Source organism: Erinaceus europaeus, chromosome 17 (genome assembly GCF_950295315.1).
Source record: "Erinaceus europaeus chromosome 17, mEriEur2.1, whole genome shotgun sequence".
Taxonomy (NCBI): Eukaryota; Metazoa; Chordata; class Mammalia; order Eulipotyphla; family Erinaceidae; genus Erinaceus; species Erinaceus europaeus.
Window position 1 is genome coordinate 15,304,789 of NC_080178.1, and position 19,993 is coordinate 15,324,781.

Sequence of the window (19,993 nt, forward strand, 5' to 3'; positions counted from 1 at the left end):
GGTTGTGGGCTTCCTGCTATAGCCTCTCAATTCCCTCCACAGATTTCTGCCCACTGTGACCAGAACAAGATGACCAACACTAACCTAGCCGTGGTCTTTGGCCCCAACTTGCTGTGGGCCAAGGATGCTGCCATCACTCTCAAGGCCATTAACCCTATCAACACCTTCACCAAGTTCCTGCTGGACCATCAGGAGGAGTTATTCCCTTGCCCTGACTCCAAGGGACTCTGAGCCCTGCCCGGCCCCTCTACCCCGTTCTCTGGTAGCCTGTTGGGAGTCTTCCTCCTGGCTTCCATCAAATAGGAGCCTGGGCCTCCTGTCCAGGAAGGAGCCATGAGGTACTGGGGAGACAGGAGCTGGAACCAGCCTGTGGGCAGCACCCGCTCCCCCTTCTGTGAGCCCCTCTGGCCCTGGAGGCTTCGAGGTTAGGTCACCACCTCCTTCTTGGCCTTACTCTTCTCACTGCCTCCTTGGGTCCCTGGATGTGGCCGGCTCTGCAGAGCTGGCCTTGACTCTTTTCCCTGGAGAAGGATGGGCCCCAGCACCCCCTCCTGCTTTCTCCTGCCTCTCTCTTTCCCTGGCAACTGCAGATGCCAAACCCCTGCCAGCTGGGCTGGTAACTGGGGCTGGTCCTCCCCCCTACCCTTCCCCCCTACCCGGGAATGAGAGGCTGGGCTGGCTCTGCCATGCGCCTCCCTGTCTGGGTGAGGGCCTGCCCGCTAACTGCTCAGCCTTGGGGATTTCCACAGCTGAGGAATGGAAAGGCCGGAACCTCAGCCCTATTCCTGCCTCCTTGTCCACATTCCAGGCAGCCTTTCCCAAGTGCTCCTGCCCCCAGAGTACCTTGAGCCCTGGTTCTGCTAGGTATCCGGAGTGACAGGGCCAAGTCCTGACATGCACCCAGACGCTCCACTCCCAGCTCTGAGCTGCCCTGAGTGTGTGGTGGGACCAGTGACAAGCAGCCTCAGCACACCCTACCTACTGCCTGCCCCCTACCCCCATGGCCAGACCCTCAGCCCAAAGGCACCCGTGGAATCACTGATCCCAGCTCCAGCCAGGAATGACTCAGTGCCACAGGTGAGTTCTGGCAACTTCCTCCAGCGAGCACGTGGCTCCAGGGCCCTGTTTTTTTTTTTTTTTTTAGGAAACCTAGTCCCCTGATGACTTATCCCAGCTGTGTCTTTTAGAATTACCCTCACACTCCCACCCCGTGAATCCGGGCAACCCCTTTGCTGTAGCCTTGTGCCCTGGCAGCAGGGAAATACCTACCCAGCGGCCCTGTCCTTGCAGGCTTGGCCAAATTCTGGCCTCACTAGCCAGTGTGTGTGGGGAAGGGGACTGACCTCACTGGGCTACCCCACACCCCCACTCCCGGGCACTGGCTCATTAAGATTCCTGGGGCCAGTGTGACTGCTGGTTCTGTCAGTCTGTCCATGTGCATAGTCTGGGCTGGGCCTCTGCTTTCTGTTCCCCTTTGTATAGCAGGTGTCCATGCAGTGGGGAGCTCTGTGGATCTCTTTGGTCTTTCTCTTTGTCCCCTTCTCCACTGGCCTCTAGCTGGGGGGGGGGGGGAGGGGCAGGGCCTGTACTGTGAATCAGCTGTTCACCTTCACTTAATGACTTGCTCTGTCAGCACCAATCATGTATGTCACCTTTGCACTTTTTGTATGCCAATAAAAATGGAGACGAAAGCCGCTCATCTGACATGAAGGAAGAGGGTGTGGAGGCTCAGAACCCGGTGGGGAGCGCATGGTGGCCAGGTTGCAGACAGGGCCTCAGAAGTCCCCAGCCCACAGGTCCCCTTCCTCATCTGTTCGCCTGTGAGCAGGTGTGAGGCCAGCTTCCAGGCTCAGAAGTGTGGCCTCACTACTCATTGTTGTGCGTTTCAGCTGGCTGCCAAATGCTGGATCCTAGGACCAGGGCCTCTTTTGTCCCTAAGACAGAGAGGACAGTGGTGGACAGTGGAATGGGATTCGGACTCAGCCCAGGGTCCAGCCCTAGTACCACAGCAGCTGTCCAGTAACTTGTCATATACCCCATGAAACCACTTCCCGATCTCTGCAGATCAAAGGTGTATGCGGTGCATTGAGTGCCCGTGGCAACCGATACGACCACCATCTCACAGATGAACAAAGTGGCGGTCCAGACCTGGTGGCGCACCTGCCATGGGCATCACGTGGCCATTCAGCCCACCCTTCCCTTACCCCCTCAGCCCAAGGGCCTGGGCTGTCCCCACCTGTCCCCTAGCCATGTGAAGGCAAGGAAACAATCCTTTTCCTTTTTTGAGCAGGTTTGCTGCAAAGGCTACAAAACTAAATTTGCTATGTGAATCTTGGGAAGGCTGGCCAGCAGGGCACTTGGCACGCCGGGCAGATCAAGTTCCAGCTGTGTGCTGTTTGCCTGCTGACTGCACCCTGGGGATGCTCCTCTCCCTTCCCTGCTGCCTGGGCTGGGAGAGCCAGGCTGGAGCTGTGGGGCAAGCTGTGTGTTGCTGTTCTTCTTCTAGCATTTGCCCTTCTTCCGTAGCCAGTCAACAATGTCAGGTTGAAAGCTGTCAGGAGCTGCTTGTTGCTGGCTTTGAAAGTGACTGGGATCCATGTGGATTCAGTCGGCTAGGAAGGATCGTCAGTTTCCCCAATGAATGGGTACTCACGGGATGCACCACGAGGTCGATCCAATGTGTTGCTGTAAACACAGCCATCACCTTGGGCCTCACCAGTGGCCTTTCTCACTGACTCAGCTCAGCTCCAAGCTGGGTGATGGTAGGAGAGAGAGAGGCAGTGACCCAGGAAGACAGACAGGGGGGGAGGGAGGCCAGGCAGGGAGAGCTGTTTACTTGGGCAGGGCTCCTGGCAGGGCTTGTGTGAGTGACTCAAAAGCCGCTTTGCCCCTGCCTTAACAACAGTGGGTCTGGGGGTGGGGGGAGAGTGTGAGGAGGTGCTTTAAAGGGGTACTGTCAGGATTTGGGCCAGCTGAGCGCTTGGTTTAGGAGGGACTCCAATCGAAGGTGAGGACAACAGGGGCAGTTTCTGACCCAGGGGAAGGGTGACTGTCCTGCTTGTGTGGTCAGTTAATGGGACAGCACGTGGTTTATTAACAAGAACTCGCAGGGCTTCGTTCTTGTCGGCCCAGCTGTGGGCCGGGTTGGGTCTTCTAAGCAGCCCTGTTCTGTCCTGGGACTGGCTTCCCAGTGGTGCAGGCCCATCAGGGGGCCAGTCTTCAGTGTCTAGAAGCCCCTATATCTTCTAGAATGCCGGCTTCACCTTCCACTCCCTCCTCCCACCTCAGGCACAGGCCAGAAGTCCAAGGCGAGCCAGAGAAGCCTGAGGAGTAGCCCCAGGGGCTCTGCAGAGAAGCCCCCAGTGCCCTGGCTCCTGCTACCTCACTCGACGCCTTCCCTCCTGTCTTGTCTGCTCAGTCACTTCAGACTAGATCAGCAGACAGACCCCTGGCAGCTTGGGCAGCCCCACATGGCTGCTGGAAACTGCTAGAAGTTGCTCCAAGGCATTTCCCCATAGTTGCTAAGTGGTCCCGCGGCTCAGAGAGCCTGCTGACTCTCCCACAGAGCCTGGCAGGTCTAGACCTACAGAGAATGTGTTTGGGGAGAGTGAGTGTTAAGGTTTGTACACAAGCAGCAGGACAGGAAATTGTAAAGTACAGAAAAGAATTTTATTGGAAACCTCTTGAATATATTTTTAAAGAACAGTTCAGTATTTCCAAACCAGATAGGCTGGGGGAGGGATAGGGGCTCTGCTATTGGCTGATGGGCAGGGCCAGCCTTGACAACACTCTCCTCCCAGCTCAGCCTCTTGGGGATGGGCTCCTGGAGAAAGGCTGCTGCCCGCCCACAGGGGCCACAAACAGGGAAGACGACTGCTTTGGATGATGGCTAAGGGTCCTTTCCATGCAAGGCCGCACAAGGAGGGCAGGGGCTAAAATTGTACGTATGGGGGAGGGGGCGCACTAAGGAGAGGAGTAATTTACCCAGGGCCTTAGGGGTAGATCTGGATTGATTTAGCAAGCCGTGGGTTTTGCTCTGGCCCAAATGGAGAAGGCAAGTTGGACCCATCTGCTGGGAGGTGGTTTTTTTGTTTTTTTTTTTAACACAACAGGAGGCACAGGCTAAGCCTCACCTGAGATTCATCAGAGCCCCTGCGGCCTCCAGAGTCGCCCTGGCAGGTGGGGCAGAGTCACACGCAGTTTACTGAGGGCCGCCTGGTCCACTGAAGAGCAGCTGCTGCCAGTGAGCTAACACCCCAGGCAGGCCAGAAGTGAAGAGGTGAGGCCTTGGCTGGGGGAAGGACAGATGTAAGTAGAGGGGAGGCTAGGCACTTGACTTATTTAAGTAACAGTACCTATAGGGTTAAGTCAACTCTATGCCCAGCTCTGGTTTCTCAACAAAGAACCAATCCAGCCAGAAAACCTCTGGGCAGGGTACAGACCCCATGATGAAACGAAAGTGGTGGCTGGGCTCAGGCTGCAGGAGGAACTCATCCAAAATCCAGGCCTAAGAAGAAAGAACGAGAACCACAGGAAAAGCAGCCTGTCTAGCCTTCCTGGGGCCCTAAACAACCACACGCAACACTCCTGGGGCATGGCGTGTGACAACGCTGGGGTGTCACCCCATTTAGCTCCCAAGACTTCCTGGGCTGCTGGAACGGTCAGCAGAAGCTGGTGAGACTCGGGGCTGTGATCTGAGGGAGAACCACTGTCAGTTGCAATGCAGCCTTCCGGAAGGCCGGCCCTATTCTGGGCCCACACCTCCCACCTCTGGGGAAAGAACGCCTCAGCGTAGTCATCTGGGGGCTTCCCTGCACCAGAAGGTGGCCCTCCACCTTCTCCAAGTGAAAACACTTAGCCTCAAACTTATTTTCTCTATAAAATATCTGATTTCTCTGAAAGTAATAAATATTTAGTATGTTCTACAACCAAGGAGCAGCGAGAGTGGGGGACCTGGACTGTGAGTCCTGGCCGCAGGATCCTCCATTCTGCTCGCAAGCCTCCAAGGAGCTGAGCACGGGCAGCCACCAGGGCTGCTGGGACACGCTGTCACAGGATGGGCAGGAGTTCTTGTCACCCTGGGCAGGAGACTCGATAGTATTGCCAAAAGTGCAGGCACGGGGGCAGAGAGAGAGTGGAGAGAGGAGAAGCAGATAGAACTACAGGGAACAGCAAAGGGCCTGAGGGATGCTTCCTGCTCCCTCCAGAGCGGTCTCCTTCCTCTTTCTGCCTCCACACAGATCTGGGCCAATGGCTGGAATGTCAAGTGGTTGATGGGAAGGGCAGGCAGGCTAGGGCCAGCTGCATGGCAGAGCCAAGCAGGAGGTGGGGGCAAGGAGCAGATGACAGCCTCTGGGAAGCAGCCTAGTGAGGCCCATGTTACCAAGGGCCTTCCCATCGCCAAGGCCTGAGGGTGAGTCCTCTCAGACGCTACTAGGGCAAGTGCTTTGAGGCCTCCCCTGAGAAACCAGCCTCCCTTGCACCCAGCTAGGAGCAGGACAAGGGATGGGAGCAGCTGATGAGTGGGAAATTCTTCATCTCCTAGACTGCAAAAAGGGGCTCCTGCCAGAACTCCGGGGCACCGACTTTTACTGCAGGGTTTCTACAAAGGCATCAAATTCTCGGACATTCTTCTCGTGCACAGCCAGCTTCTCTTGCAGGGAGTCCTGTGGGAGACAGCGGGGGAGAAACACTTGTTCAGGCAGGATCTGGAAGGGGCAGACAGGCCAGCCACCCTGAGAAGAGCTGGGCTAGGAAAGCAGAATGGGGAGCACCGGACAGGCCTTAGGGTAGCAGACGGCAGTGGGATGGGGTTGGCAGAATGTCCCAGGGAACCCAGGTGGGCCAGACACTCAGTGAAGTAGGAAAGGACCATGACAACATGATGACACAAAGGTGAAATATCTCAAAGACAGATGAGACTGGAACTTACAAGGATAAACTGAGTGCTAGAAATGAAAAGTGGGGCTCTATAAGTTAAGAGAAAAAAAGGGGGGAGTGGAAGACTATAGCTCAATTTGTGAAGGCATGCCTGAAACCCCAAAGCTCAAAGGTTCAATCCCCAGCACCACCTTATACCAGAGCTGAGTAGTGAGTGCTCTAGTCTTCTCTTTCTCTCCTCCTAATTTTCTCTCTCATCATAAATTAATAGTGTTTTAAAGAAAAATTTAGTGTTGGGGGGGGGGTAGATAGCATAATGGTTATGCAAAGGGACTCTCATGACTGAGGCTCCAAAGTCCCAGGTTCAACCAACATAAGCCAGACCTGAGCAGTGCTCTGGTAAAAAGGAGAAAGGAAGGAAGGAAGGAAGGAAGGAAGGGAGGAAGGGAGGAAGGAAGGAAGGAAGGAAGGAAGGAAGGAAGAAAAAAGAAAGAAAGAAAGAAAGATTGATTTAGGGGCCGGGGAGATAGCATAATGGTTATACAAAAGACTTTCATGCCTGAGACTCCAATATCCTGCGCCATTATAAGGTCCAATACCCTGCGCCATTATAAGCCAAAGCTGAGCAGTACTCTGGTCAAAGAAGGGAATAAAGAAAAGGTTTAGGGGCCTGAAGATGGCTCTCTTAGCGGACTGCATGCACGCCTTCCTGTGTAGTGCTCATCTGTTTCTCTCTCTGGCCTTTAAAAAGGGGGAGGGTAGGCGGGAAAGCACTCACCCAGGAGGATGTTTACTTTAGCATGCGAGGGAGCCAGGTTCAAGCTCTAGGCTACCACAAGGGAGCCCCTAAGTGGGGGAGGGCCTACAAACTGGAGAAATACTCAGGCTTCTCTTCTTTCTGTGTCTTCCTCTCTCACTCTCCACCCAGAGAAGAAAGCATAAAGTCCACCTGGAGCAGTGGAACTGTGCAGGTGTGGGGGCTGGGCAGAGGCACACCCAGTTAAGCGCACACAGTACAAGGACCCCGCACATGGATCTGGGTTCGAGCCCCCGCTCTCCACCTGTAGGAAGGTCTGCTTCATGAGTGGTGAAGCAGGTCTGCAGTTGTCTTTCTCTCCCTCTTCTCTCTCTCTCTCTTTTTTTTTAAATATTTATTCCCTTTTGTTGCTCATTTTATTGTTGTAGTTATTGCTGTTGTTATTGATGTCTTCGTTGTTAGCTAGGACACAGAGAAAGCAAGAGAGGAGGGGAAGACAGAGACAGATACCTGCAGACCTGCTTCACTGCTTGCGAAGCCACTCCCCTGCAGGTGGGGCGCTGGAGGCTCAAACTGGGATCCTTAGGCCAGTCCCTGTGCTGGTCCTTGTGCTTTGCGCCATGTGCACTTAACCCGCTACCACCCAGCCCCCAAATAAATGAAATTTAAACCTTAATCTCTGAGCTCCCAGGTTCAATCCCCAGCACCACCATAAACCAGAGCTAAGCAGTATTCTGGTTAAAAAAAAAAAAAAAGGCTTTGTTTTGCCAGCTCAGGGTCACTGTGGTCACATTATTTGTTCAGTGTTGTTTTCTCATCTGTAAATTTAAAAAATAAGCAAACATACCTTCAAGATTCATATTAAATCACTCAGAAAAAATGTTTAGCACCTAGAGAGTCTCAATAAATGCTGTTAGTAGCAATGGCATTACTGTATTATTATCATCACTGAGCATGGTTTTCTCTTTAAAGCAGACAAGTACTCCCAGATTTTTATTCCTGGAGTTTCATTTGTTTGCTTTACAAGAACACTGCTCTGGTTTAGGATGGTGAAGGGGATTGAACCTGGGCTTCGGAGCCTCAGGCATGAGTGTCTCTCTCTTTTTCTTTTTAATTATCTATTTGTTGGATAGAGACAGCCAGAAATCAAGAAGGAAGGGGATGATAGAAAGGGAAAAAGAGACACACCTGCAGCACTGCTTCACTCGCAAAGTTTTCCCCTTGCAGGTGGGAGCCAGGGGCCTGAACCCCAGTCCTTGTGCACTGTAACATGTGCACTCAACCAGGTGCGCCACCACTTGGCCCCATGACTGTCTCTGCATAACCATTATGCTATCTACCCCCTCCACCTGGAGTTTCACTTCTTATGGCCAAATAGGAGGCAACATTCCCACCTCAGGCAGAGAGACTCTGGTATCTCTTGGCATGCAGTACCCGATTTGTGGCCCTGGAGGATGTTCCTCCGTCCTTTAGAGGCAGGAATCGAAAACAGATGTGGCAGTTTTGGTCACTATTAAGTCATCTGGCTTAACATGAGAAGTGCTGGCTGAGGAAATGAGCTCTCCAAAGGACGAGAATGGTCAGGCTTAGGACTGGGCTTCTTTTGTCCTGTACCAGCGGCATCTGCAATTTAAGCTGAGCCATGCAAGAGCTGTTTTAGCAGCCTGGCTTAGTGGCATCAGTGGGTAGTGAAACATCAGGCGCAGAGCAAAAGGAGTGTGAAAGTAATGCTGAAAAATGTGTGGAAGAAGAGGAAGGAGCAAAAGCAAATTCAAGATCAGGATGGCCAGGTGCAATGCAAATCCGGAGTGTGATTAAAAGATGATAAGGGCCCATGAGTCTCTGTTCTGTTCAAGGGTAGATGGGAGGTGGGGAGGGGGTTCCATACCAAGTCCTCCGCCATGGATTGTGCTCCGATATCAATGGAGAGGCTGCTCAGTTGAGGGGGATTCTGAAATTCACGATAGAAGGTCCCCAAGTCCATTGGAAGAATGTCATCTTTAGAAAAAGCCGGTTTCTTAAAAACAACAACAAGAAGACAGACTCAGTTTAAGTTTCTTGGGCCACAAAGGGAAATCAGAGCTCAGCTGTGAACCGATGGACATTTGTTCTGTGTACAGTACAGTAGTCTGAACTTTCCTTCCAGTAGTGATCAGAGAAGATTCCTCTAGGCTTGTTTCAGGGAGAGGAAACATTACACCTTTCTCTCCAGAGAGCTGCACTTCTAACCCAGCTGCCATCAGTCATCTACTCTGACTTACTGATAGCTGATGGCCCTGTCCTTCAAACTTCTTTTCTTAGCAAAAGGCCATCCATGCAGGCATGAAAAGGAACTAAGCGGTGGGGAGAGGGGAGGGGGGAGAGGTGGTACACCTGGTTGAAAGCACACATTACAGCACGCAAGGACCCAGGTTCAAGCCCCCGGTACCCATCTGCAGGGGGGAAGCTTCAGAAGTAGGGAAGCAATGTAGCAGGTATCTTTCTTTCCTTTTTTTTTTTTTAGCTCTAGAGTTATCGCTGGGGCTCAGTGCCTGCACTATGAATCCACTGCTCCTGGAGGCCATTTTTCCCCCTTTTGTTGTAGTCTTGCTGTGGTTATTATTGTTATTGTTGATGTTGTTCGTTGTTGGATAGGACAGAGAGAAATGGAGAGAGGAGGGGAAGACAGAGAGGGGGAGAGAAATACAGACACCCGCAGACCTGCTTCACCGCTTGTGAAGCGACTCCCCCGCAGGTGGGGAGCCGGGGACTTGAACAGGGATCCTTCTGCCGGTTCTTGCTCTTTGCGCCACGTGCGCTTAACCTGCTGCGCTACGCTACCGCCCGACCCCCTCTCTTTCTATCTTTCTATCTCCTGTTTCCCTCTCCATTTCTTTCTCTCACTGATAAATTACAAAAATTAAAGATAAATAAATAAAAGAAGAAGAGAGGCACCAAAGTGGACATCACTGGAAACCCCTACTCAGCACTGCGTTATGATTCCAACCAAGACATGGCACAAAACGCCTCCAAATTTCTCTCCACATAAAACTGTGCAGTTGGGCGGGCACCTGCCTGTCCCACCCAGTCTCTGCTACCCACTAGACCCTGGTGAAGAGAGTCCTTTAGCAGATGCCTCTCAGTTGTTTCCCAGGAGGCGGCAAAGGTCAAGGAAGGTGCTGGCAACTTACGAAGTCAATCATGACAAAGTCGTCGTGAGCGTTGCTGTTGCTGCCCCCGCTGGAGCCATCAGAGTGCAAGCTCCCTTGGAGAGGCGACTCAGTCTCTGGGGACTCAGGAGGGTTCACCTGTGCACAATAAGGCAGAGGAAGGGGCTGGATCTGTGCACAGGTGAGAGTCACTGTCCTCATCAAGGATTTTGTAAGGGACCTAATTAATGCCTGAGCCCAGGGGTCCAAATAACGCCTGTGAAGGGGTAGTGCATCACTCAGGAGAGATGACCACTTGCTGTACTGGGGACTCTAGCCAAGGGAGGGCTCACCATAGGGTCGGCATCTTCCAGCTCTAAATTCTTGGGCGCAAACATGGCAAAGGGTATGTCCAAACTGGTCAGGGTCACCTGAGGAGACAGGAGAAAGCATTAGTGCCGTCCTCTCTCCCAGAGTATGTGCTTCCTGAGTGCCGGCCTACAGCATAGAGGTCCACACACCATGGAGGACCGCTCTGTCTCTCACTTTCTGTCTTGTTGGAAACCCCCTCCCCCAACTTCCTCTATCTCCCACAACACACCTACATCACAAACGGGTTGGGGCTTCCCAGACTCTGAGAATTCAATTGTGGAAGCTCGGCCCACAGAAAGTCTGTAACAACTGTACAACTGTGTCTGTACTGAATGGTGAAGAGTCTTACGGGGAGGCTGACAAGATCAGAAAACAACACTTTGTAATGTTTTCTGGACAGGTTTCATGGGTCGTTAACCTCTGAGGAAAAATTCTCGTGGACACACACTGCATGCAACTTGCCAGGTTCCACAGATTCCAGTTAAGAACCCTGCCCACAGGGTCTCCCTTGAGGCACTCAAGACATTCTCAGAGGAGGTGGCAGTGGCAGAAAAGTCACCTGGTTGATGGGCTTATTCACGAAGGCCCCTACTTTTCGAACAAAGATGGTCTCCAAGACATCGTGGGGGGAGGCCCGGCCCTCGCTGCTGTTTGATACAGTCTCGGTATCCTCGCTGGAAAAGAAAGGAGATGCTGGTACCTGTTCTCCAACCACCAACAGCCCACCTAGTTTTCCCATTAATCTACCATCTTGTGGGGCCACAGCTGAGGGTGGGAACTGCCACCCACCAGCCCTCCAAAATGAGGAAAGGGGTCTGTGGTCTAGTTGTGCTGTTACCCTTCCTTTAGCGTTCAGAGCAGAAGACTTCATTTCCCAAAACCACCCAAAAATTATCCTTAGGTGAATGACAGCTTCTTTCACAAGCATGGGAAGCTTACATAAAATTTAGTCAGAAATAGTGAAAGCCTCAGTGACCATGTACGCAGCCAGCATAGACCCCAGCAAGCAACTCTCATTAGAGAGCTCTAATAATGATCATCTATCATGTAACCAGGCTTATGTCTTTTACTTTTCTTTTTTCTTTTTTGCCTCCAGGGTTATTGCCAGGGGCTCGGTGCCTGCACCACGAATCCTCTGCTCCTGGAGGCCATTTTTTCCCTTCTGTTACCCTGGTTGTTTTACCATTGTTGTGGTTATTATTGATGTCGTTGCTGTTGGACAGGACAGAGAGAAATGGAGAGAGGAGGGGAAGACAGAGAGGGGGAGAGAAAGACAGACACCTGTAGACCCTGCATGTGGGGAGCCGGGGGCTCGAACCGGGATCCTTACTCCGGTCCTTGTGCTTTGCACCACATACACCCAACCCACTGCACTACTGCCCGACCCCCTTACTTTTCTTTTTTATATTTATGTAATCTTGAAGATACCCTAAGGTTGGACACTTTCTATTATAGTGGCAAATCGAAACTATCTCACATGGGATACTGTCACTGTTTTAAATCAATAGTCCCAAATTTGTTTTTTTTTTAATTTTTTTTAATATTTATTTTATTTATTTATTCCCTTTTGTTGCCCTTGTTGCTTTATTGTTGTAGTTATTATTGTTGTTGTCGTTGTTGGATAGGACAGAGAGAAATGAAGAGAAGAGGGGAAGACAGAGAGGAGGAGAGAAAGATAGACACCTGCAGACCTGCTTCACCGCCTGTGAAGCGACTCCCCTGCAGGTGGGGAGCCGGGGTTCGAACTGGGATCCTTATGTCGGTCCTTGTGCTTTGCACCACCTGCGCTTAACCCGCTGCGCTACAGCCCAACTCCCAATAGTCCCAAATTTGACTCCTTGAAGGGAACTCTCTCTGCCCTTGACAAATGGCCCAGGCTGAGGCCCCCTGAGCTCCAAACCATGTTTTGTCTCCTCATGCCAGTCAGACCTCCATCCCACACGGTACTTGAATGACACATTCTGTCTGACTGCTCTTCCTCCCTCCCCAGTGCTCCTGACTGACACTGAATCCTGGGTAATAGGGGGCTCCAGGCAGCAGAAATGAGGGTCTGTGTTGTGACAGTTCTACAAGCTACAGGGGACAGGAAAGGTCCTCTGGTTCAAAGCAGAGGCTCAAGGTGGGGAGCACTGTGCAGTCCAAGAGACGTCTGCATTCCAACCAGTCAGAAGACCAAAACGGAGGAAAGGTTGCCACCCTGCACGGAAGGATCCTAAACACAGAGTTCTGCCTTCAGCTGCTCCCACACATGCCCCAGGGGTCGAGACTCAGAAAACCAGGATGTAAAATGACTAACGGAGCCTTCCTTTGGTCATCCAGTAGGCGGAGGGATGAGAGGATGGAAATTTGGGGAGCCAAGAATCAATGTGATTATTTTTCCTGACAAATAACACTAAGAGATCTCCCGTGGTCTGGGAGGTGGCGCAGTGGCTAAAGCACTAGACTCTCAAGCATGAGATCCTGAGTTCAATCCCCGACAGCACATATACCAGAGAGATGTCTGGTTCTTTCTCTCTCTCCTATCTTTATCATTAATGAATAAATAAAAAATTCTTAAAAAAAAAAAAAAAAGAGAGATCTCCTCCCACCACTCCACCGTGGGAATGAAAAAAAAATCTACCAGAATTTTCTATTATCTGCAAGTCCATTTAGGATGTGGGCAAACAACGTCATTATCTCTGGGGCCTTCCAGCCAAGGGAGGGTAAGGCAGGTCAAGACAGCCTCTGCTTCCCACGGAAGAACACTGGAAGTACTGGAGAGATAGAGTGCGGGGCTTTCCAGTCTGGGAAGCTGGGCTTGTGCTCGGCTATTTTGTGAGCCAAGTACTCTTAGGCACATTACTTAATCCTCTGAGATGCTCTCATCTTTCATGAGGAAGTAACAGTGGTGTGATTTCTGCAGGGGTAGGTCAGAAGAGCTTTCATTTCTACCTTCCCTACCTTTCATGTCTATGTCTCCACAGTTTGAGTTTACAGAGAGTATCACTTCTGTAGTCAGAAAAGACAAAGGAAAAAAAAACAAAAAAACTTTTGATTCTAAAGGACCTTGTGAGTCTCTTACATAGAAGAAACAGAAAAATCGGGAGTCCGGCGGTAGTGCAGCAAGTTAAGCGCACGTGGCGCAAAGCGCAAGGACCGGCGCAAGGATCCCGGTTCGAGTCCCCGGCTCCCCACAGGCAGGGGAGTCACTTCACAGGTGGTGAAGCAGGTCTGCAGGTGTCTGTCTTTCTCTCCCCCTCTCTGTCTTCCCCTCCTCTCTCCATTTCTCTGTTCTATCCAATAACAATGACATCAACAACAATAATAACTACAACAACAATAAAAATAACAAGGGCAACAAAAAGGAAATTAAATAAATAAATATTTTTAAAAAAGAAATAGAAAAATCAATCCCAAGGGCCATCACAGACACACTGTCAGGGTGTCAGACTCAAGCCTATGGCAAACACTGATCTGATTCGGATTCTCAGGAAACACAGAGGACAGTCTCCAAGGGAATAAGTTTAGGGGCAAGGAAAAAAAAAAAGATCTGAAACCCCCATTGCTGGATGACAGCGATGAGAACCAAAGCCCTGTTGTTTGCTGTTAGCAGTGAAGCCCCGGGTCAGCTTCCTTACATACCAGCTACAATATGAGATTCTTATCGGGGACACTGAGGATTTCACATTTGAGGTGCAAATGTCCAGCCTGAGCCAATTCTGAACATTACTCTTCATTGATACCAAATAAGCACATGTAGCTGGGAGGCCCCGGTCCCTGGCTGGCCTGAGAAGCAACAGAGCCAAGATGTGAACTCACCTGCTGGAAGGTGTGGCCATACAGTGGGCTCCGTCTGAAGGGGTGTACAAGGCCAGTCTCTCCTGGTCAGCTTGGGCACCGTGTGTAGGCTGGTTGGGAGCAAGGGCGATCCCACCTTCCTTCCCAGGAACCATGAGCTTTGGGGGAGGGTGAGAATGACAAACAAAAAGAGAGAATCACAGCACTGTCAGCAGGAAGGGAACCTGAGGGGCTAGCAGGCCCGTATCTGCTCACAAGCTTTTCCATCACAGATGCTGCCACCAAACGGGCAGGAAACCTAGGGCCCTTCTCTCTTCTGAGATCTGGTTAGGGCAGACATGCATGGCAATGACTACAGAGGAGCAGGGAAGAGAGAGAACATCTGGGAGGTTCTTTCTGTACTGAAGTCTAAGAGGTCTTTGCTGATTCATATGAGTTCTCCAATGTTACAGGAGAGCTTTGCTTTAGAACAGTTAGGAAAATACAGAGGCTCAAGAGACCCCCTCAACGGCCTCAGGGCAGAAGAGGCAGCATGGGAAACCCCAGGATCCTCCCCATCTTTAAAGCTACCTGGTGAGGGTGGGTGGCATTTAGGCCCGCAGCAAACACTACTGGGTAAGCCAGGTCAGCTGATCCAACGCCCAGGGCAGCAGGCTGATAGGAAAGGCGAGAGCTTGAGAGCTAAGCAAGAGAAAAACAAAGGGGCAAAGGAAAGGAGGAGGAAAAAATAGGCAACCCCAGAGCATGACTGATGATCACAAGCAGCAGACTTAAGGGAGACAGCCCAGCCCACATCTTCATGGGACAGGGGGCCTGAGGTTAAAGGCAGATCTGGCCACTCACTACCTTTTAGATAAGCAGATTTGAGTACAATTATGGAATTGGGGGGGGGGGGCAATGTGGAGCCTCACAGTGGCCTCAAATGAGCTCTTTACTCCCCCTTTTCCCAGAGGCTCAGCTAACTGTTACAGTTTCCAGCCCAGCAGATCTGTCGAACACAAGCCTGGGCAAAACTTGGAGCTAAAGTCCTAAGTTGTTCTTGGGTCATTCTATTTTCTCCTTTGTGCCTGTCCCTTTAATACAGAAGGTATCTTCTCAAATCACATCCTCCATCACCCCTGGCCATGGAAGGGATCCTATTTATATATTTTAAAAGAAATAATACCACTCTCAGATTGTTTATTTGGAAAATTAAGATATAAATAACCGTATATTTTTGACATCAATGCGGGAAGGAGGAGGAGGAGCAATTGAAAAATCCTATTTTGGGCTGTAGTGCTATGGCTGTGTCCTGGTTGGAAAAAAAAAATCAATTACTAAGCCTCAAGATAAACCCACAGAAAGCTTAGGGCAATTCATACACTTTATTTACAACTTTTAGGTAGAAATATGCCATCTGATTATATCCCCTTCTTCCCATTTGAACTCACTTGATGGGAAAATGCCAGTCCTGCCACGGGGACCCTCAGGGTGTCCGTCACCACAGGAGTAGGGGTCTGAAAATGTGCCTTTGTGACAGTAAACACACACTGTGCACAGACACACACAGAGACAGGAGAAACAAGAGAAAAACAAAAGGAACTTCAGAAAGAAGTGAAAAAGTAACTCTGGATGGGGCAGGAGGAACAGAGGCTAAAAGGCACAGAGGTTCAGTCAGGAGTGAAGCAGGGAGAAGCAGCATGGCTACCTTCCCAAAGGGACAACTTGGAAGGGTTTAGAGAAGTGATGTTCACCCCATGGTGTGCTGCTACATGTCTGTCTCCTTGACAAGCAAGGAGAAAACAAAATCAAGTCAAGCTAGTGTAAATTGGCAAGACCTGAAGCATAAATCTGCCTTTCTTTCTCTCTTTCTTTCTCTTCTTTCTTTCTTCCTTTTTTAATAAAGTGTAGGAGGGCATTGCAGAACCGTCTCCAATGGGGAGAGGAGGAGGAAAAGGGAAAGGAGGAGGATGAATGAGAATCAGGACGTTGAGCTTGTGAGGTTGAAGGCCTTTTTCTGGGGATTTACAATTTGCAGGTGTAAGTTTCAACAGCTGATATTTGCTGGTTAAACCACTGAAATACTCAGGTATACTGTTACACATCATTCCAGGACAGATGAGTGGATATACACGGGTGTAGAGGTGTGTGTGTGTGTGTGTGTGTGTGTGTGTGTGTGTGTGTGTGTGTGTGTGTGTGTGAGTGAGAGAGAGAGACAAGCTCTAGTGGTGTAGAAGAGTTGGATGGAATAGAAGTGGGAGGACTTTCAAAACTCAGGACTCTAATAAACATGAGCCCATGGTTATTGTGCGTTTTGCTGTGCATCTCTGAAATCTCAGCAATTTGCTAACTAGTAGTTTGCTTGGAATAAGAAGCAGGATTGTAAGACACAGTAGTAGGTTCAGGATCACAACTCTTCCTTGACTCAGCTCTACCCAGTGATACAATGATCCCTATTTTCTCAGCAAAACAAGCAACCACATTAACATGTATTTTCTGGATTCTGGCTGAAGCTCGAGTAGAAGGTGTTAAAGATTATGCATGTCCCTGGGATAAGCGAAGTGACTGATTCCAGTTTTATAGGAATAACAGGACTGATGACGGCAAGCGGTCTCATCTTTCCACTCCATCGTTAAGGTTCAGGATGGCTCTAGCTGCACTGCACTAAGCCAGCCGAGATCAGAGGTGTCAAGGAGCAGTGACAGGGCTCGTCCAGGGGTGCTCAGTACTGCTAAGAACTACTTTTAAATGGTGACAAGACACAAGAAGCAATTGCTACCATGAAAGAGAAAGTATCTCCTTAAAAGTCCACAAACTTCCCCCCACCAACCCCGACAAACCTCAGGAACAGAAACTTTAACTTCCCCTTACTTTGGGAGACTGGTAAATTTCTACTATCTCGGAGAAGAAGGCCAACTGATTTGTTACAGCCTGGCTTCCTCATCCCTCCTTTCAAGTCACAGCTTTATTTGTGGCCTTTCAATGTATCTATCACCTGCAAAGTAAAACTGTCTAATGACTATTAGACTCAACATATTCATATTTGAATTGTAAACAAAAATCTGCTTCCTTTTAGTCAGGAAGGTGGCCCAGCACCACATACACTCTGTCTCTCCCTCTCTCATAAACAATTAAGTAAATATATTTGTAAGTATTTTTATTTATTTATTATTGGATAGAGACAGAGAAATTGAGAGGACAGGGAAGGTAGAGAGGGGCAGATGGGGGCATTATAATGTCCCAGTTCAATCCCCAGCATCCCACGTGCCACAATGGTGCTCTGATTTTCTCTTTCATGTTAATAAATAAAGAAAAAAAATTTTCTTTTTGTAAACGAGAGTACTACTCAGCTCTGGTTTATGGTGGTGCCAGGGATTGAACCTGGGACTTCTGGAGTCTTAGGCTTGAGAGTCTCTTTGCATAACCATTATGCTATTTACCCACCAGAAGTCTTTTTGAGAGTGGACTTTCTTCCTTAAGCCCATGTTGTTTTATGTCAGTAAGTATATGAGAAGTTACTTCCTCACAAAATAAGGGCAAGATATTTCTGAGAAGGGAAATAGTTCCCACACCCTCAAATCAAACAGTCTAAGCAAACTTTCTAAGAGGCTACTTGAGAGCTTATTTGGAGGTTCTAGCAGGGAAGCACAGTTCCTCAAATACCCTCGACCAAAGACTGGTCTGTCTCTATTCGGGGAAGGCCGTCCTCTTCAACCGAGAGCACAGCTTCAGGAGGGACGCACATGGAGCAGTGAGGGAGGAAGGGGGCACCTGCCTAGCCAGCCAGATCAGCCGAATCAACCCTGGTGATCAATGGGGTGACAGATGTCGCAGCCAGATCGTCCTCACATCCTCCAAGAGCCTACTTAACTCCACAGTAAAAGCAACAGCAGTCTGTGCATTTTTCAGTATCACTCACAGAATTTAGGTGTTTGGTTTTTTTTTTTTTTTTGCATAATTTCTAATTTTGAAACACATTAAAACCGTAATTTTAACCTAGTATCTGATTAAAATTTAGGACAGATTTTCTTCATCCAAAGCCTGAGGGCTTGGGCAGTGGTACCTGGTTAAGCACACGATACTATGCACAAGGATCCACGTTCAAGCCCCCCACCCCCACAGGGGGATACTTCACAACCAGTGAAGCAGGTCTGCAGGTGTCTGTTTTTCTCTCTACGTGTCTATCTCTTCTTCCCCTCTCAATTTCTCTCTGTCCTATCAAATAAAATGGGGGTGCGGGGAGCCTTTGGGAGGGCCAGTTGAGGCCCCAGGTTTGACTATCAGTGCCACATATGCAACTGTAGTGCTCTGGTTCTTCTCTTTCTCTTTCATATGAGATAACTAATTTATTTATTTATTTATTTATTTATTCCTTTTTGTTGCCCTTGTTGTTTTATTGTTGTAGTTATTATTGTTGTTGTTGTTGTTGGATAGGACAGAGAGAAATGGAGAGAGGAGGGGAAGACAGAGAGGAGGAGAGAAAGATAGACACCTGCAGACCTGCTTCACCACCTGTGAAGCGACTCCTCTGCAGGTGGGGAGCCGGGGTTCGAACTGGGATCCTTATGTCGGTCCTTGTGCTTTGCGCCACCTGCGCTTAACCCGCTGCTCTACAGCCCAACTCCCGAGATAACTAATTTTTAAGAAAAGTTTTAAAGAAAGAGGGTATGAGTGGTGGCGCACCTGGTTAAGTGCGCATGTAACAATGCACCACGGGTTCAAGACCTGTAGGAGGAAAGCTCTGCGAGTGGTGAAGCAGTACTGTAGGTGTCTCTCTCCCTCTCTATCACCCCCTTCCCTCTCGATTTCTGCCTGTTTCTACCCAATAAATAAAGATTTAAAAAATTTTAAAAAGAGAAAAGAAAAATTAAAAAAAAATTAAAGAATGACCCAGGAGGTAGCACAGATTAATTATTAAACTCTCAAGCACAGGGTCTTATGTTTAATCCATGGCATCACCATGTGCCAGAGCGATGCTTTGATTCATATTCTTTCTCTCATAAATACATCTTAGAAACAAAGAGAAAGAACTAGGTAACACCAGAGCCGAGGCTTCGCCCAGTGCCACAGTACTCCCAGGTACTATCCCAAGGCCACACACATCATAGAGCAGCCCCCACTCCCATCCCGGTTAATCTATCTCAATAGTCCTGAGTAGCTAACTACTTCTCTAAAAAAATATTTTTTTATTTATTCCCTTTGTTGCCCTTCTTTTATTTTTGTTTTATTTTTGTAGTAGTTGTTGTTGATGTCATTGTTGTTGGATAGGACAGAGACAAATGGAGAGAGGAGGGGAAGACAGAGAGGGGGAGAGAAAGACAGACACCTGCAGACCTGCTTCATTGCCTGTGAAACGACTCCCCTGCAGGTGGGGGGGCCAGGGGCTCGAACCTGGATCCTTACCCTTGCGCCTTGAGCCACCTGCACTTAACCCGCTGTGCTACTACCCAACTCCCAGTTGCTAACTTATTGGTGTTTTATACTAAAGAATTATTGGGTCCTTTTTTTTTTCTCTCCCGTTTCTGTTGCCCTTATTGTTATTATTGTTATTGTTGTCATTGCTGTTGAGAGAGAAATGGAGAGAGGAGGGGAAGATAGAGAAGGGGAGAGAAAGACAGACACCTGCAGACCTGCTTCACTGCTAGTGAGGCGACCTCCCTGCAGGTGGGAAGCCGGGAGCTCAATCCAGGCTTCTTGTGCTTCTGGTCCCTGTGCTTTGTGCTATGTGTGCTTAACCCTCTGCACTACAGACTGGGCCCTTCTTTTCTTTTTGTTAATTATTAAATCTCATTTTTGAGAATAATGATGATTTACAAGACTGTTGTCACGTGCTGTGCGACTGCCTGGCTACCTATTGGCTCCTTTCGTGTTTTTTCCATTAGTATGAGCCAGATTAACACTTCAAAAGAGAAGGAACTACCGAATGAACAAGCAACATTAGAATAGCTCCCTGGCTTTCCAGCCTCAGAGCACATTTGGAATTTGCGTGGTTGGGGAAGTGGCACAGTGGATAAAACATCAGACTCTCAAGCGTGAGGTCCTGAGTTCAATCCCTGGCAGCACACCTACCAGAATGATATCTGGTTCTTTCTCTCTCTCC

General features: G+C 49.5%; 2 protein-coding genes across 14 annotated transcripts in view; one reads left to right on the forward strand and one right to left on the reverse strand.

Moving 5' to 3' along the window:
* The window catches only part of ARHGAP1 (Rho GTPase activating protein 1), a 30,628-nt gene extending 28,934 nt beyond the window's left edge, over nt 1-1,694 (forward strand). For both annotated transcript variants that reach the window (XM_016186442.2, XM_060176487.1), the window contains exon 13: nt 43-1,694. In XM_016186442.2, the coding sequence (XP_016041928.1) occupies nt 43-231 (189 nt within the window). In that variant the 3' untranslated portion in view covers nt 232-1,694. The remainder of the gene's footprint in view (nt 1-42) is intronic.
* Nucleotides 1,695-3,647: 1,953 nt separating this feature from the next.
* The window catches only part of ATG13 (autophagy related 13), a 51,642-nt gene continuing 35,296 nt past the window's right edge, over nt 3,648-19,993 (reverse strand). For 4 of the 12 annotated variants that reach the window (XM_016186438.2, XM_016186435.2, XM_007519074.3 and 1 more), the window contains 8 exons: nt 15,345-15,443; nt 14,485-14,595; nt 13,936-14,072; nt 10,697-10,811; nt 10,119-10,196; nt 9,808-9,924; nt 8,526-8,654; nt 3,648-5,666 (listed from right to left, as the gene is read on the reverse strand). In XM_016186438.2, the coding sequence (XP_016041924.1) occupies nt 5,589-5,666; nt 8,526-8,654; nt 9,808-9,924; nt 10,119-10,196; nt 10,697-10,811; nt 13,936-14,072; nt 14,485-14,595; nt 15,345-15,443 (864 nt within the window). In that variant the 3' untranslated portion in view covers nt 3,648-5,588. The remainder of the gene's footprint in view (nt 5,667-8,525; nt 8,655-9,807; nt 9,925-10,118; nt 10,197-10,696; nt 10,812-13,935; nt 14,073-14,484; nt 14,596-15,344; nt 15,444-19,993) is intronic. The other 8 variants (XM_060176493.1, XM_016186439.2, XM_060176492.1 and 5 more) reach the window with 5 other exon arrangements.